The sequence below is a fragment of the Polypterus senegalus genome, chromosome 10 (genome assembly GCF_016835505.1).
Source record: "Polypterus senegalus isolate Bchr_013 chromosome 10, ASM1683550v1, whole genome shotgun sequence".
Taxonomy (NCBI): domain Eukaryota; kingdom Metazoa; phylum Chordata; class Cladistia; order Polypteriformes; family Polypteridae; genus Polypterus; species Polypterus senegalus.
In genome coordinates, this window is record NC_053163.1 from 173,544,881 (window position 1) to 173,562,011 (window position 17,131).

At 37.3% G+C, this 17,131-nt stretch overlaps 1 protein-coding gene across 4 annotated transcripts in view; it reads right to left on the minus strand.

Annotated features, from left to right (window-relative positions):
• The window catches only part of zdhhc5a (zinc finger DHHC-type palmitoyltransferase 5a), a 75,803-nt gene extending 62,324 nt beyond the window's left edge, over nt 1-13,479 (minus strand). For all 4 annotated transcript variants that reach the window (XM_039767569.1, XM_039767570.1, XM_039767573.1 and 1 more), the window contains exons 1-2: nt 11,639-13,479; nt 1,304-1,448 (exon numbers count right to left, since the gene is read on the minus strand). In XM_039767569.1, the coding sequence (XP_039623503.1) occupies nt 1,304-1,422 (119 nt within the window). In that variant the 5' untranslated portion in view covers nt 1,423-1,448; nt 11,639-13,479. The remainder of the gene's footprint in view (nt 1-1,303; nt 1,449-11,638) is intronic.
• Nucleotides 13,480-17,131: the final 3,652 nt, after the last annotated feature.

Genomic DNA, 17,131 nt, shown 5'->3' on the forward strand with positions numbered 1-17,131 from the left:
ACTCCACATATTTTGACAAATCTTACATTTTAAAAAGGGCTACATACTGTATATACTGTACATTTTGTGTGTAAACTGCCAAGTCACTGTTCCTATTATGCACTGTTCTACTCTGAAAGGAGTTTGTGGTTTCTAAATGTTCCATTTACTTTTGAATGCATTTGTAAAATATGCACATTTCTCTAGGCCGGGAAGTGGAAAGAAGAGCTACATAATTTAAATAAAAACAAGTCTGTAATACCTCCTGGCTTTTCTTCCAACACCACAACATTCTGACTGAGGTAAACTAAAGAACTTGTCCCATAATATATATTTGACAAAGGCATTCATAATAGACTAATCCTGACACTGTCCATTTAAAACATATAACATAATTCCTGTTTTTCACATATAGGGATATGGTATTTAATAGGAAATGAAGGATTAAACCACAAAAAAACTGTTCAGTATCTTGACTTTCGTGTCTTGACTTTGCGGTCACAATTTAAAGGAAAAGGGGAGTCATTTTAATAATTATTTTAAAATTTAGAAAACTTGTTACTTTGTAATTTAAAGTACAACTGTACAAGCTTAAAAAGATTAAGGCAAGATTAAAACACCACATTTAACAACACTGGCGCAAAGTAAACAAGAGAATGCAGCAAAGTAAGCAAACCTGTTACAGAGATACACAGGTCAAGCCTGTACCTGTTTTTGTACTTTCTCCAAATATAAAAGTCTTGCATTATAGGAAAGCTACACCCAACATTTTGCAACATATCACATAGTCAGAAGAAGACAACATTCACAGTCCAGTCTCTAACACATTTCAGATAAGACAAATGAACACAATCACATGCACAGCAAAGGGTCCCCATTTGATTAGCATACAATACACCTCAATGTTACAACTTGTTTAGTGGTGAAGTTTTAGTTTTGCTATACTGGCTTGGAGGGAAGTTTCTGTCATTCTACACACACAGTGAAAGTTGACAAAAAACTTCATTTCAAAAAACAATATACAGTCACATACAAACTACACAATTCCTTTTGTGGCATATCATTCATTTTTCAAAGATGCATAATATTAAACTTCAAAGAAAAAGCACAGCAGCAAACCACTCTAGTCACTGAAATACGGGACTTTCTTTTAGAAAACAAATGTTCAAAGCATATTGCCTGTGGCTTATAGAAGTGAACACAACAGCTTAAACGGATTAAGCTGCAGGGTAGAATGCTCGAGCTACTGATGCATTATACAGTTGTTATAATAAAAAGTATGCACATCTTTAGATAGGGGGAAAAAAAGACAGTAAATGCTCACGTGAAAACGAAGAACAGGGAAGTGGATCCCACAAGGAACGTTGTTGCTGCAGACACAGGGATGTATTTGCTCGGTTTGAATTTACGTGTGGTACCACTGCTACCTGAACCCGATGGCATCTTTGTGCTCACTGATGATCAGGATGCTGCATTGATGAAAAAGAAATTTCAGAATAGTATCATCTTTAGGTATGCATTATACAATTAAAAAAATAACCTAAAGTACATTACAAAAATACCTAGAATATTACAGAGAGAAGAGACAAACTTAGGTGCATTAATGGTGCATCAAAATCTTTACGGACAAAGTCTGTGTTAAAGAATTATTTAGTGTTTCACATGGATACATCAAAGTACTACTACAGGTCATCAGTGCTCAAGAGTTTAGTGCACCAAATTAGCTAATGAAATAACTAGGAAAATGTAGCGAGGGTCTACAGTTGTTATATATATATATATATTTTTTTTTACCAAAAGGAGCTGGAACTGCAGAAAGAGGGCGAAAAGTACCAAATTAAATCTCTAAAGACCCTTGAAATTAACCATTTTCATTAGTTTCACTGTTTAAAAGAAAATTTTGCTGGTAGTTTTCCTCCCCTATGAAAGTATTTATATATTAAAAAAAAAAAAAAAAATTACTTTAGGAAATTTAGCAAAAACACCATTGTCATAGTATGCAATACAAGATCCTGCATGTGCCATTTTCTATGTTAATAGATTTAATTCTCCTGATGGGCTCTCTTGTAGAGATTTAACACTCTTAATTATCTCACACATTACACTTAAAAGTCAATGCAGCAGCAACCTGTTGCCAGTAACAATATACATCTACTACCCAAAACTTTATTTTTGGAAGAAAAAAAATTTGCAAATTATAGCTATACTTTTGACTACAAACTGTCAAGAAATGTACATTGTAGACCATAGCATTTAACAAACTAGATTATAAAAAAACCTGGAATTTGTTTAAATATTTTAAAAAGTACAAAAGGAAAAAACCACATACATATTAGAGACTAGCACTGTCATCTAAACCAATAACTGAAAGCTAATTTCACAACAGAATTTTCGCTTCAAATGTACTGATATATGGCTAAAGTGGCCCGGTTTAAAGTATGGCTTTGTGCAAAAATGTGCCCTAAAATACCCTGCTGTACTATTCAGGTCTGGACTACATCTTGCACTCAATTTTATCAGGAAAGGCACACCCCCCCCATGTGTCCCTTAAATGAATTAAGCAAATCTGAGACTGTATACTGAGCTCTGAAAACAATTCTCTAAATATTTACAAGTATAAATGTTATTTAATGTATTATCTTAAACTAGCCGAAGGTGTAAGAATAGGAACGGAAAACGGTGAGAAAGGAATTCAGTATAACAAAGGCTTAGGAAACCACCATCGCAGTATAACAAAAATAGCAAGGAGCAAAACCAATGCCAATGGTCGAGAGAGTACCTTCCTGTAGCAGGCTACGTAAAACATAGACATATATAGACGCCACATTCACAGTGTTGCCCAGTTGACACGATAAGTCAGCGCGTCCGCACTATTGCGAGTGGTAAAAGTGCCATTTAAACTAATACAGGTAGACATGGAAAACAGGTTTTCTGATGAAAAAACAATAACGTTTTAAACAGTATCATTTAAATACAACAGATTTTTCGTTTACATGCAATTATTTATATCAATTTATACACTAATAATGGTAATTATTAAATAATAATAAATTAGTATTATTAAATAATTCCTCCCGTATAAGTAACATTTCTCGGACTGCTTTCTTCCATCTCCGAAACATTTCTAGACTTTGTCCTGTTCTTACGCCACACAGTACTAAAGCATTGGTTAATGCCCGAGTCACCTCACGTATAGATTACGATAATGCTATTCTATCTGTCATCCAACAAAAACGTGTCCATCGCTTACAATTTATTCAAAATTCTGCTGCCAGGATAATAACCTGCTGTTCTAAATCCACTGAACATATTACACCTATTCTCTCTCAACTTCACTGGCTCCCTGTTAACTACAGAATACAAAACTAAAAATGGCCCTTAACATTTCAAGCTCTCCACAACCTCACTGATCTCCTACAGACCGACACTCCTCTCGCTCACTCAGATTTTCATCTGCAGCTCTACCTTCTGTACCGCACATCAGACTCTGTGCTATGGGAGCTCGAGCGTCTCTTATAGTGCTCCTCAACTCTGGAATTCTCTTCTCTCTCACATACGTCAGCTCGATTCAATAACACATTTTAAAACTACCCTCAAAACTTATCTTTTCAAACTGGCATACCAATTGTGAATTTTGCACTGGTACTGCCAGTTATCTTTGTTAGTTTGCTAATTATTGCTGTTTGATTTAGCTTTCTCTTAAGCCTCGAGAGTAATGGTGGACGCGGAAGGAGAATTAGAGTTGGCGGGCGGGGCTCTGTCGTGTGTTCCCCATGACGCGGTAGGAGGGTTAGAGTTAGCGGGCGGGGCTCTGTCGAGCGTATCCCAATGTCTTAGAGTTGGCGGGTGTGGCTCTCTGTCTTGCGTGCCCTTAGTGAATTATATTATATTATACACACAGTACACAGTATTATTATATATCTATAGATAGATATGTATGGATTTAATATAAACAGTAGCACATTTATATGTAAATTTAACTTGTATTTATCCATTTGTATTTTATATAATGGAAGCATCTTATCAATTTAAAATTTAAGCATACAGAGATTAAAAAAACCATGGGTTGGAGAAAGGATGCATATTTGATAACTATATCATTTGTATGCCTGAAATTTTACCATGTAATGATGATGGAGAGTGTTGCCCAGGGCATGCTGCTCACCATCTTTAGACCCTCTGCAATTTGCCTGTCAGGACCACATAGATGACAGCATTATACACCCCTATCGGCTGAATAAAAAGCATACTCTCATCTGGAGAAACAGGGTAGTATGGTGAAGATTTCATTTTTTTTTTTTTAAATTCCTTAGTGAATTCAATACCACACTCCCCATGGAGAAGCTACTGTCAGTGATGGTTGATTCTACCACTGTCCTGGGACCTCATGTATAATAACGCTGTGCGTAGAATTCGCACTATAACATGACGTAAGCACAAAAGCTGAAACATGCTTACGCACAGAAAAATCCAGATGCAGGAACCTGTGCGTACTTCAACTTCCGCGTTCTTCTGCGCCATAAATCCCGGTCAGCGTGAAAACTAATCCAAATGCACGCACACGTACCTTCTGTCCCGCCCCAATTCCTCCCAGAGTTACGCCTCTTTGAATATGCAAATCAATATAAATAGCCCTTAAGCTCAGCATTCTGTGAAAAGACAATGGGAAAAGCACGGGGGGAAAATAAGAATTTCAGCGAATACCAAGTGGAGGCAAAGAAAAACGTACTATTTGTTTATTTAAACAGTAATATAAACAACAAAAGGAAGCCGATCGACTGAAATAGCGTGTTGGAGAAACTCAAAAGCTCAAGTTCACAAATTCGCACAGTGCCCAAAATAAAAGTTGACACATATCAAAGTTGCCATGAAAAGGCGAGTCGTAGCCCACCGTCTGAATTTCATATGAAAGCTTATTAGGGTACAGAGAAAAAAAAAGGCACACAGTAGGAAAAAAAAGCATGAAATGTCAACTTCAATCTCGAAATTTCCACTTTAATTACGTAGTTTATTTGGTCATTAAAGTAGATCATAAACGTTATCTTAAAATCGTTTAATTAACCAGTTTCTCAACTCACATTGCAATTAAAGTAGCATGTTAAATGCTTTGTTTTGTATTTCATCTTATGCTCTACGTGCGTGAATCACTACGTGCGTCCGCTTCCTCTTTCTCCGACAGGACACAGAATCCAATACATTCGTGATATTACAACTCTCTGAATAATCAAAATACTGAGATGTACACGTGATATTTTCATGATGACAGGAGTTCAAGCATGTTATTAAACAGGGGAACACTGTGTGATTGTGCGCGACCTTCGATGAAATTATTGTAGCAGTACTGTCTCTTTCAAATGTACTAATCTCCAATTCCTGTGCTTACTTTTCTTTCTCCAAATACCAAATTGCCACACAATCAGCTCTGCAATAGACGTTAAGCCATCTGTAAGCTTACGACGACGATTCTTGAAAACTTTTAAAGAAACATTGAAATATCTTTGTAGTACATGTTTAATTATTCTATCCATCTACCCTTCCAGTGTTGTGTCAGCCCCAGTAAGCATACAGCACAAGGTAGGATAAACCTGTGAACTTGCTAGCGCTGCAGAACCGTGTCCTCACGTTTAATTATTACAGATTAGATAAATGAAGTTAAAGTTTAATCTATATAATATAATCAACATATTTTGCTGCATTTCATCTTAAAAATGATATTTCATCATATGTAAATACGCGCTTTATAAAGTGGTGCAGGTTGTGCAATATTATAACTGTAGTGCCAGTTTACAGTGTGGTGATTGTACTTATAAGTACAAACAGTTCTACAAGGAGCAATTGATTGAGTGCGTTTAAAGTTCTTGGGATTAAACTGTTTCTGAACCGCGAGGTCCGCACAGAAAAGGCTTTGAAACGTTTTGCCGTGGCTGAGACAGCGTGTGCCCGATACTGTATACCGAGAATTCTCTTTCCGATCAGCTGCTGCTGTGATTCACACTCAGATACAGTGATATAAATACTCTGAGTGCTGCAGTGAGAGTAATATGGAAAAAGATGATCTGCTGTGGCAACTCCTAATGGGAGTAGCTGAAGGAAGAACAAAAAGGTGCAGTGAGAGTAACAACGCTAAAGCAGTTATGGTATTTGGAATACTATGGCTGTTCCCTGGACCATTATATTGTTGCAAGTTAATTACAATCAGATGCATTACACTAATAAACAATGTGCGGTTAGTTTCAGTGTATTTATAAAGCCTCGGCAGGAATGTGGATCTAAGAAATAAAGAGTAACCGCACAGGAACAGTAGCACTGCTTTGACGCTGGGTGCCGCCAGTCTGCAAAACCAAGCGGAGAATTTGCGTACGACAAGGTATGAGGTACCGTGGAAAAGTGCGTGGCTTTAAACCAAGTGTAGGTTTTATACATCGCGATTTGAACGTGGAAAAGTTCTTACGCACCGTTTATACATGAGGCCCCTGGATACTGGACTACTTAACTTTCTGACAGCAGTTTGTGAGGCTTAATAAACTACATATTACATACGTGGGTTTCACTGATAACTGCCCCGACACGCCTCCTCCTTATCCTGTACGTTACAGGTTTTAGACACGATACAGTGTCATGTATTCAACTTTATTTACTTGATGCAACCTATAACATCCCAGTATAAGATATAATACCAAAAGTTCTGAAATATAAAAAAAATCTGAATCACCAAGACTGATATAGGATTAGCGCCCAATCCAATACTTGTAAACTCAATTAGATATACGTAATAATCTACTCTATCGCACTCCAAGGTAAATTGGCTTCCACTTGTGATTGACTGTAACCACTGATTAGTTTAGCATAAAAACAGCTATTCTTGGAGCATTTCAGTGCTTGGTAGGGTAACGAAAAGCAAACAACTGACTATGGGTAGCAAGGCACTTTCAGAAGATCATAGGGATAAAATTATGGACAAGTCAGAAGACAGACATGGAAAGATTTCTAAAGCTTTATTAATCCTTAGAAACATCGTAAAGTCCATAATTAAGAAGAGGAAAAGTGTTTGGTACAACTAGGACCCTCCTTGGATCAGGCAGTCCCTCCAAACAGGATGCAAGAATAATAAGGAAACTGGCCAGGGATGATCCCGATAGGCCATTGGCAATTTTGAAGGAGTTACAGGACTTTACAGCAATGAGCAGTCATTGTGTGCATGTATTGAACTTGTGTTAAGTCAGCATTAAAAGTAAAGCTTCAAATGTTTCAATGTGTTTTTCCTTCATCATCACTTTTGGAGGTACATCTGTGGGCATGCAATTGGGTATAAAATAAACGTGTTTTTCAAAGAATGTGTGCCTCGCAATGCACAGAGCTAATGTCAAATTAAAATACCATGTGCTAATAATTGTTTTAGCATTTAAACCTGAGTGAAACACCAAGAGATTTTTTTCTGTGAGGACATTATTCGATTATGCAGCTTTTTCTTTGCAAATACACTTCAAAAAAAAAAAAAAATGCTCATTTAATTTTCACATTCATTAGTCTTTTTAATTCTAATTTGTTGAACATTTAAAATTACGTTCATTTTAGTGAAAGCCATTCAGAAATGCAAATAGTCAAACAGTTTCAGAATAGGCAAATAGTCACAAACTGAGTAAACAAACAGGATGAATACATTTTTGAAGTTTAGTATGGACTGCACTATACTTTTTAATAAACTAAGTGCTACACTCAGTCAGTCTTGACTACTAACATTATGTCTATATTGGCCAATCATCAATAATGGATTAAATGCTGAACAGCTGCCTCTTGGACAGCCGGAATAGTGCCATTTTTTTTTTTAAACATTTCCTAATTGTTTAATCTTCCCAAAACCCACCTATCTACACTTGTTCCGCCTTACCAAAGCAAAAATGACAAAAATCTAACCAATAATCATACAGAGCTCACTTTACTGCATAGGCCACTGCATCATCAGCTTTTTCCGAGCAACATCCCTAAACAAATGTTCTATCCCAGCTAACTTATATTGTAGCCATTTGTAAGGGAGACCTTCTGGGTGGCCTTCTCAGATCACCCTGTGGTTTCTGGTATCAACACTAGTAGCTAGGACACCCTGGCCAATAAACATCTCTACAGGACGTATGATTTATAAAGATTAAGCTCTGTGGTTGAGAAAAGGAAAGGGGGGGGGGTTGATTTGAGGAAGCCACTCCCAAATAGAATCTCCTGATCCAAATTTCTATGGTACTAATGCAAGTCTGATTTGTCATCTTAGGAAACAACAATAACCTTTAAAAAGGTGTCATTTTTGCTCTGAGTGACTACTGATGTATCATTTTCAGATCACTATTTGAATAAGTACTTCCATTCCCTCACAACCTAAGCATCGTTTCACTGAAGCAAGAGACAGCCAACAGTCTAAAGCACCAGTTCCCGTACTCCTAAATGCTGTGATTGTGACACAAACACTGTAATTCAAGTGTGACCTGTCATTTACACAGGCCCTGTAAGAATGACAGTAGAATACACCTATAGTACTAGCAGAAATTGTAGTGCCTGACCAATGAGGGGGAAAAAAATAAATAAATACTACAGAATAAAATGGTTACATTTCCCTGCAACTGCCAATCAGCAATATAGTACTGTGGTTAGTGCTACTTAGACCACCTTCCTGGGTTTAGAGTCTCATGCCTGGTCATGACTTGAATGTGCTTTCCCTTTCACATCTTACAGTTGCATAATAGACTGACAGATATGATTTTAAACTGGCCCAATGCATTTATGAATGTGTGCATGACTGGGCTCTGCAATGAACTGGTACCTGCCTTGTAGCCTAGGTTTCCATCCGATTAAGCGGGATTCAGAATGCATACAACATTCTTTAAACGTAAATTAAAATGTGTTTCTACTTTTAGCATAATAGCAGCATCCACATGAACCTAAAAAAATATTTTAAGCAGATTTCTGGGGGGGGGAACACTTTACAATGGGATTTCAGTCTTACTGCTGCAATTTACACCTTTACAAGAAAATTTTAAAACAGATAACATACAGTAAAAAGGACCAAACAACTTTCTTTTGGACAAATTGCAATAAAATTGTTAATTATAAAATGTACATGCCTTACTCATCATTGAAATCTTTTGCATTTACCCACTGCAGATGTGATTAGATGGGAAAACAGACATAGGTTTACTTGTAGTAACTTTGCCAAAATGTATTCCATATTTGTGAAAATGACACGAACTACCATGAAAGAATATGAAATCTAATAATATATTAGAAGGCCAAATCAGAACAGGTCTAATAACTTTCACCAGAATCCTGCCAAAAGTATAAGATGAAGGTAGCAAAACATACTAAAACAGTCAATTGAACTAAGGGGGAAAAAAAAAAAACCTCTTAATCTCATTTTGTGAAGAGCCACTTTGACTGCTGGGTTTCATGCCAGCAATTTTTTTTTAATTAAAAGTCAGTTCTAGTTTCAACAGATAGACTCCAATTAATTAATTTTAAGCCTTACTTCAAACTTCTGATTCATCCAAGCAGCGCATATATTTTACCTTTCAGGAAACTAATAAAAAAAAAAAAAAAACAGTGATGCAGGTCGCTTCACTCCTCTAACTTTTAAATATTTAAACTTCCTAACTGACAAGTGCAAATTACACAAAGTTAGAGTGGCCATTGTCATTTTTGTCTCATTGTATATTGGCTGCTGTTTTACAGCATAAAAACTCACAAGGACTAAATAATAAATAAATAAATCTAAGTAAAAGAGTGTAGATATTTAAAAGAGTATGGTACAACAAAAAGTATAACTGGAATATGTGGCTACCTAATCTTCACACAGAACCACTAATAAAAGTGTTTGAATTACGTGAAAAGTTTAACATGGAGAACACATTAAAACTCAGCAAAACTAACACCCATGATAGCGGACAACAAAGAGCTTATAACTTGTCGAGGTGTGCCATAACTGGAGTAGACCTTACAGAAGAAGTGCTTGTTTTCTCCAGTTTTGGAAGCAACCAGCAATAACATGTTTTACTCCAAATCTCTTTTCTTTTGGAAGCTAATATTGTTTTCTAAATCAAAGGCTCATTTCTCCCAGCAGACTAGCACCCTGTCCAGGTATTGTCCCTGTGCTTGCTGGGATAAGCTCCAGCTACCCCACCACCGCACTGCTCAGGATAAGGTGGGTTTAGAAGATGGATGGATGGCTATTCTATTCCTGCAGTACCAATTAGTGTGCTTCACTTTAATTTTGAAAGTATATTAGAATCCCTCAGTCTTCACCTTTTTATTTATTTCTAAACAGGATTTTATTAGCCACCTCATAAAGAACAAACTGGTGCAAATGGTCATAGACTGGCTACCTTGTAATTTAATGAAGACATGAAGGGTTTCTGTCCTAACTGGGAAGTGATTTAACATGGAGCAGAAAAAGGAAAATATATACTCTAATGCGTTAAATAAAAAGTACCTTATTTGTAATTTCAATTGGCAGTCAAAGTTGAAACATGGCATATGTTAAAATAATTTAAAACAGAATGGCATCCAATTGAGAATCTGGCACACTTAGTGATCAGCTCCAGCACTACAAAAAGAAAATGCTTGAGACTCACCCAGCAATTGTTGAATTTTGTTTCTGATGACCATACAATGGCCTTAATTAACACAAACTTTCAATATCACATGGAGTCATGGCGTAACCAGGAGTGAGTCAGAAGTTCAAACACCACCAAAATGATACTTTGGAAACACTGGAAGATACCCTAATAAATACCCAAATGCCTCCTTAAAATCTGATCACTATGCAAAAGCTGAAAACTGGATCTTTTTTTCCTGGACAACAAAACTATGAATATCATTTAAAATGTTTGAAAAAGTCTGAGCTGCCCGGAGAAAGGAAAAACAAATACAAACACACACAACACACCATAAAGAGAATAGTACAAATTCTGAAAATGTTTACAAAATTAGACACTCTCCCTTAGTTTGTAAGTTTAAGAGTTAGGACGAGGAACTCAAAATTGGATTTGGAAAGTGCATTTATGACTGAAGCCAGGAAGCACTTCTTTACGCAAACAGTTGTGGGAATCTGAAACAAACTACCTTGACATGTAGCTGAAGGAGAAGCCTTGGCTGCCTTTAAGAAATATCTGGATGATGAGATAGTTGGGCATTTTAGCTATCAGCTAAACAAACAAGCATGATGAGCTGAATGGTCTCCTTTCATTTGTCAAATTTCACATGTTCTTAAAATAAAGAAAAAGTTTGTGTGTGTCCTGCGGTGGGTTGGCACCCTGACCAGGATTGGTTCCTGCCTTGTGCCCTGTGTTGGCTGGGATTGGCTCCGGCAGACCCCCCGTGACCCTGTGTTTGGATTCAGCGGGTTAGAAAATGGATGGATGGATGGATGGTTAGTTACCCATAAGTCATTTACTGACTAAGTACATCTGTACACTTAAAAAGGAGGAGGTTAGAACCATGATTAGTGGTGTGATGTTGACTGCTGAACAACACATAAGGCAGCAAGACTAATACAAATAAACAAAAAATAAAATGCAGACAAAGATTTGAAAATGAGTAAAATCAAATGAAAAATGAAACTCAAATCAGCTATGAAAGGATCTTAAAAAAGTGTACAAATGAAACTCTTCATACATACTTGAACTGATGTGATGCCAGTTTAAGACAACACCCCTCCAGGTAAGCGAGCGTGTGCATCCAGGTTCAGTGTCATTAATCCCAGGTACGAGGATGATAAAAAGGCCAAGAAATGCTGGCTTCTTGAACTCCAAAGCGCGTCTTCAGAATTTAAATGTTTATTATAATCCATGTGGTTCTAATCCCTTCCATCGCTTCACGGTTATTTCCAAGTCCAAAAAAAAAAAAAAAGAGCAAAGACATAGAAACTAAAAAATATCCTTTAAAAAAATCTTTTCTAACTTATAAAAGGAGCTGAACATCCTACTGAGGGGCCCAATTTTAACTCTTCTAAACTTCAACTCATTCACAAGCAGAGGCACAGCTTGTGCATGCAAAATTTCTAAGACATTCAGGCGAATAAAAAATGTAATCTCATTTTATTTACCAAAGACGAGAGGAAAAAAAAATATTTAAAGGTAATCCTGTGATCGCCCGGTTGCTATCTATACTATTTACAACTTGGATGTGTCTAGTCAATGACAGATACGCTGTAATAAACTCAGCTTAAAAATAATGGAACACCGTAAAAAAATATACTAATAATAAATGTATATATAAGGAAAGTGTGTCTATTACAATTTCAGGTCACTCCTCGCTAGACAACTGAAAACTATGCTCAAAATACCTTATTAACGTAAAAATAAGTCAACGCTCGCCTTTCGGTTAAACAAGGCGGAGACCTGGCTAGCAAGTCGCTAGAAGTTTAAAAAAAAATGGAAAACGTTTAGGAATATTAATAACAGCACAAAAACGTTAGCTTCCCTTTCACCATACCGATTCATGCGTCTTTTGTGTGTAAAGCAGTCGTACGTTCAAGGCTTGCCTAACAACTTACTCTTTCTCGTTTTCTTTAATTGTGAACACAGTAATAATTCATTCAACCTTTGCAAAAACGCAATTCGTTATCTGATCTACTCGGCTTAATAATTACCTTTCCCTTGTGCTTAATATCACATATAAACATCTAGCATTTTAATCTTATTAACAGAAACTCAAACTATAAAATCATCTGTCATTTACAGTAAATCATTAACTCAATAGAAGCAACGTTTCTAAAACGCGTTGTGTATATACTCTCGCTGAATATTTTTTTTTTAAAGTTGCTTTGGTATATACTGTACTCTTCCTTGCTTATTATTGCTTAGAGTGTTTTTAAAACATGCGTATTTACAGACACGCAAATCGGCCATTTGGCTTTTCAACATTCAACTGAGAGTTGCGGCCTGCCCGTTCTTTAAATATTTAATCACTTTAAAAGTCTTTGGAATATTCTCGGTTTTGCGGCTCCTGTACTTGATAGGCTAACCATTTTAAAGAAATCCTATCTCGCTGGCGAACAGTCTAAAACATGGCCCTTTAAACTTTAACAGTATAACCTTTTAACATTCACGAAAAAAAAACACAAAGTCACAAACTTCTTGCGTTAAATCAACTTCAAGTTGGTCGGCATTTTCTCCGTATATCGAAGGTAAATCTGAAGAAGGAAAAGGGGCCCCCCTGATGAATCCTCGATCTTTGTTAGGCGCTATGGCCTGACCAAAGCGTAGCTTTCCGGATTACACACAGTGCAGGGCCCCCTGGCTCCGAGGCCTTCGTTCCTCAGACTCTTCAAGGGTCTGTACTGTTTCAACAATTCACCCAATAAACAGCCAGCGATAACCGGTTATCTCCCCCATCACGTCCGCAGAAGGATTTGGTAACCTAGGAGGCAAAGTCTGACGAGATTAAAAAAAAAAGCGACACTGCCTTTAAAAACCAAGCCGAAATCAAGCGCAAACCACTTAAAGGGGAGGAAAGAGGGTGAGGAGAGGGCGAGGAAAAGAGGAGGGACGTGGTGTGTGTGTTATTTAAAACTTCGACCAATCATAACCGTGTATGGGCGTGGCTACGACTGTATGTGACTTTAGGATTGGTAATGTAAATGTCAATCACGGAGGACAGTGAAACATCATGTACGGTCGGGTACAAACGTGAGAAGTTGAGCAAGGGGGGGGAGGTTGAAACAAATCTGAAAAGTTAGTAAATCCCAAAGATTAAAATGAATGTGGTCCAAAATATTAAATGGTTTATGATAAATCGTCCACCTCTTAAGGTAAGCGCGCAAAAAACTTCAACGAGTGGTATTCGAACCGAACTTCTGCCGCTACAGTAATACTGCAGATACTTTCCGTTTATTGGAATCGAACGCATGAAGATCCTTTTACAGGAAGGCTGACTTGTCCCCTTAGGTGAACCTGAACGTGCGCGCTTTCCAGTCAGCCATTTAAGTTAAATCTCGGCCCCATACAGCGACGCTGGTGATTTTTCCATTTCTAAACTGCCGTGAACAGATTGTCTGGCGGCAGCGACCTACATTAAACTCCGCCTATCCTTTAATTGAAGATTAGTCCCATAGGGTTCAGTGCCCCCCAGCGACAGCTGTGTGTCCAGATGTGCGGGTTTCCCGTCCATTTCGGATTTAAATCCCTTTTTACGAGTTGTATTTTAGGTAGAATTAAAAAAAAGGTTTAAAATGCTAACTTGCATAAGGCATCGTCTCATTGTGCAGATTGCATAGATTTTCCATACTGACTGGAAAAAAAAGATAAAGGTTATTTCCACACTGGAAGACATAACGTTACGGCTGTATAGCATCCATCTGTGCAACTGAAAAGAAAAACATATATGGGTAACAGGTAACATATAGGAGGGAACAAAGCTATGGCAGATGAAAGAATATGGTGTAAGCCGATACAAAGGGCTTCCATTAGAGAAGAAGAAGGGAGAAATTAAAACGTTAGTTGGTCTTTAAAACTTGGAGAAATATGTGACCTCAAATGAGAATAAGTTTAGATTTTTGTGTTTTTTCTTTGAATAGTATCTTTGAAGCTCGAACACAAACAGAGAGATCAGGTATGGCTAAGATTATAGCATTTGAAGTGTTCTGCAATAGGTTTTGTGGGGGTTTTAACGGCTCAAACATGCTCAGCTAGCCATCTCCCTGTTTCATCTATAAAGGCCTGTTGTTTACTATTGAATTTAACAGAGGGACAAGATATAAGGGTATTGTTTGTGGCATTTGAGGAGGAACATGTTTCTCCTCTGCAAAACAACTAGAGGTTTATTTAGGTTAGGTGATCAATGGAAAGAGATCATTTGGTGGAAAGGAAAAGACAATTCTGTGGAAGGATCAGTCTACTATTTTTGTAATGACCTGTAGGATAGATAAAATATTAGGGTGGAATGGGTGCAGACCAGCAGGATACAGGTTTCATTATTGGGGATCCTCTTTATGGCAAGGTGTGCTCTCGGCTTGATTGAGGGCCTTGTCTATAATATGAGAAGGATATTCTCCATCAATGAAGAAACTCCTCATTTAGAGTGCTTCATTACAGGATTCAACCTCATTACTGCAGAGTTGGTGGAGTCTAAGGAACTGTGTAAGAAGTTGAGAGTTTTTAGTATGCCAATGTTTGGAAGGGGCTGTAGAGAAGGTAACTGCGTGGACCAGTTGGCTTGTAATAGACAGAGGTTTTAAGTCATGGAAAGCTGATAGAAAGACTGATATCTAAAAATAGAGCTGTGGCAGAAACGTTGACCGTAAACCTATGGGATGGGGTGGAAGCTAGTACAATCATCCCTCCATCCATTATCCAACCTGCTATATCCCAACTACAACAACAACAACAACATTTATTTATATAGCACATTTTCATACAAAAAGTAGCTCAAAGTGCTTTACATAACGAAGAAAAGAAAATAAAAGACAAAATAAGAAATTAAAATAAGACAACATTAGTTAACATAGAAAAGAAGTAAGGTCTGATGGCCAGGGTGGACAGAAAAACAAAAAAAAAAACCCAGACGGCTGGAGAAAAAATAAAATCTGTAGGGATTCCAGACCACGGACCGCCCAGTCCCCTCTGGGCATTCTACCTAACATAAATGAAACAGTCCTCTTTGTATTTAGGGTTGTCACGGAAGGACTTGATGATGATGGTCATACAGACTTCTGGCTTTTAATCCATCCATCATTGTTAGAACATCACGGTGCTTTGAGTAGATGGTGGTGGCAATCCACCACCAAAAGAAACCGGAAAAGAAACAGAAGAGAGAGTAGGGGTCAGTACAGATTTTAGAGCCACCATGAATAGTTATTATAATGAATTGATATACAGAGTATCAGGATTTTAATTAAGTGAAGTTATAGAAGGCCATGTTAAAGTAATGTGTTGTCAGCAGTGTTTTAAAGTGCTCTACCGTATTAGCCTGGCGAATTCCTATTGGCAGGCTATTCCAGATTTTAGGTGCATAACAGCAGAAGGGCCACCTCACCACTTCTTTTAAGTTTTGTTCTTGGAATTCTAAGGAGACACTCATTTGAGGATCTGAGGTTACGATTTGGAATATAAGGTGTCAGACATTCTGATATATAAGATGGGGAGATTATTTAAGGCTTTATAAACCATAAGCAGAATTTTAAAGTCAATCCTGAATGACACAGGTAACCAGTGTAGTGACATTAAAACTGGAGAAATGTGCTCAGATTTTCTTTTCCTAGTTAGGATTCTAGCAGCTGCATTCTGCACTCGTTGCAAACGATTTATGTTTTTTTTTTTTAGTCCTGAGAGGATTGCGTTACAGTAATCTAGTCGACTGAAAACAAACGCGTAAACTAATTTCTCAGCATCTTTCAGTGATATAAGAGGTCTAACTTTTGCTATGTTTCTTAAGTGAAAAAATGCTGTCCTAGTGATCTGATTAATATGTGATTTAAAATTCAGATTACAGTCAACAATTACCCCTAAGCTTTTTACCTCCGTCTTGACTTTTAATCCTAATGTATCCAGTTTATTTCTAATAGCCTCATTGTATCCATTATTGCCAATCACTAAGATTTCAGTTTTCTTTATTTAACTTGAGAAAGTTACTATTCATCCATTCTGAGATACAAGTCAGACATTGTGTTAGTGAATCAATAGAATCGGGTCATCAGGTGCTATTGATAAGTACAGCTGTGTGTCATCAGCATAGCTGTGGTAGCTCACGTTGTGCCCTGAGATAATCTGACCTAACGGAAGCATGTAGATTGAGAAAGAGCAGGACCCAGGATAGAGCCTTGTGGAACACCATATGGATATCATGTGTCTTGAGTTGTAATTACCACAACTAACAAAGAATTTTCTCCCTGTCAGGTAGGATTCAAACCAATTTAAGACACTGCCAGAGAGGCCCACCCATTGACTAAGGCGATTTCTAAGAATGTTGTGATCAATGGTGTCAAATGCAGCACTCAGATCTAAGAGGATGAGAACAGATAAATGGCCTCTGTCTGCATTTACCCGCAAGTCATTTACTACTTTAACAAGTGCAGTTTCTGTGCTGTGATTTGTTCTAAAACCCGACTGAAATTTATCAAGAATAGCATGTTTATTGAGGTGGTCATTTAACTGCATAATGACTGCCTTCTCAG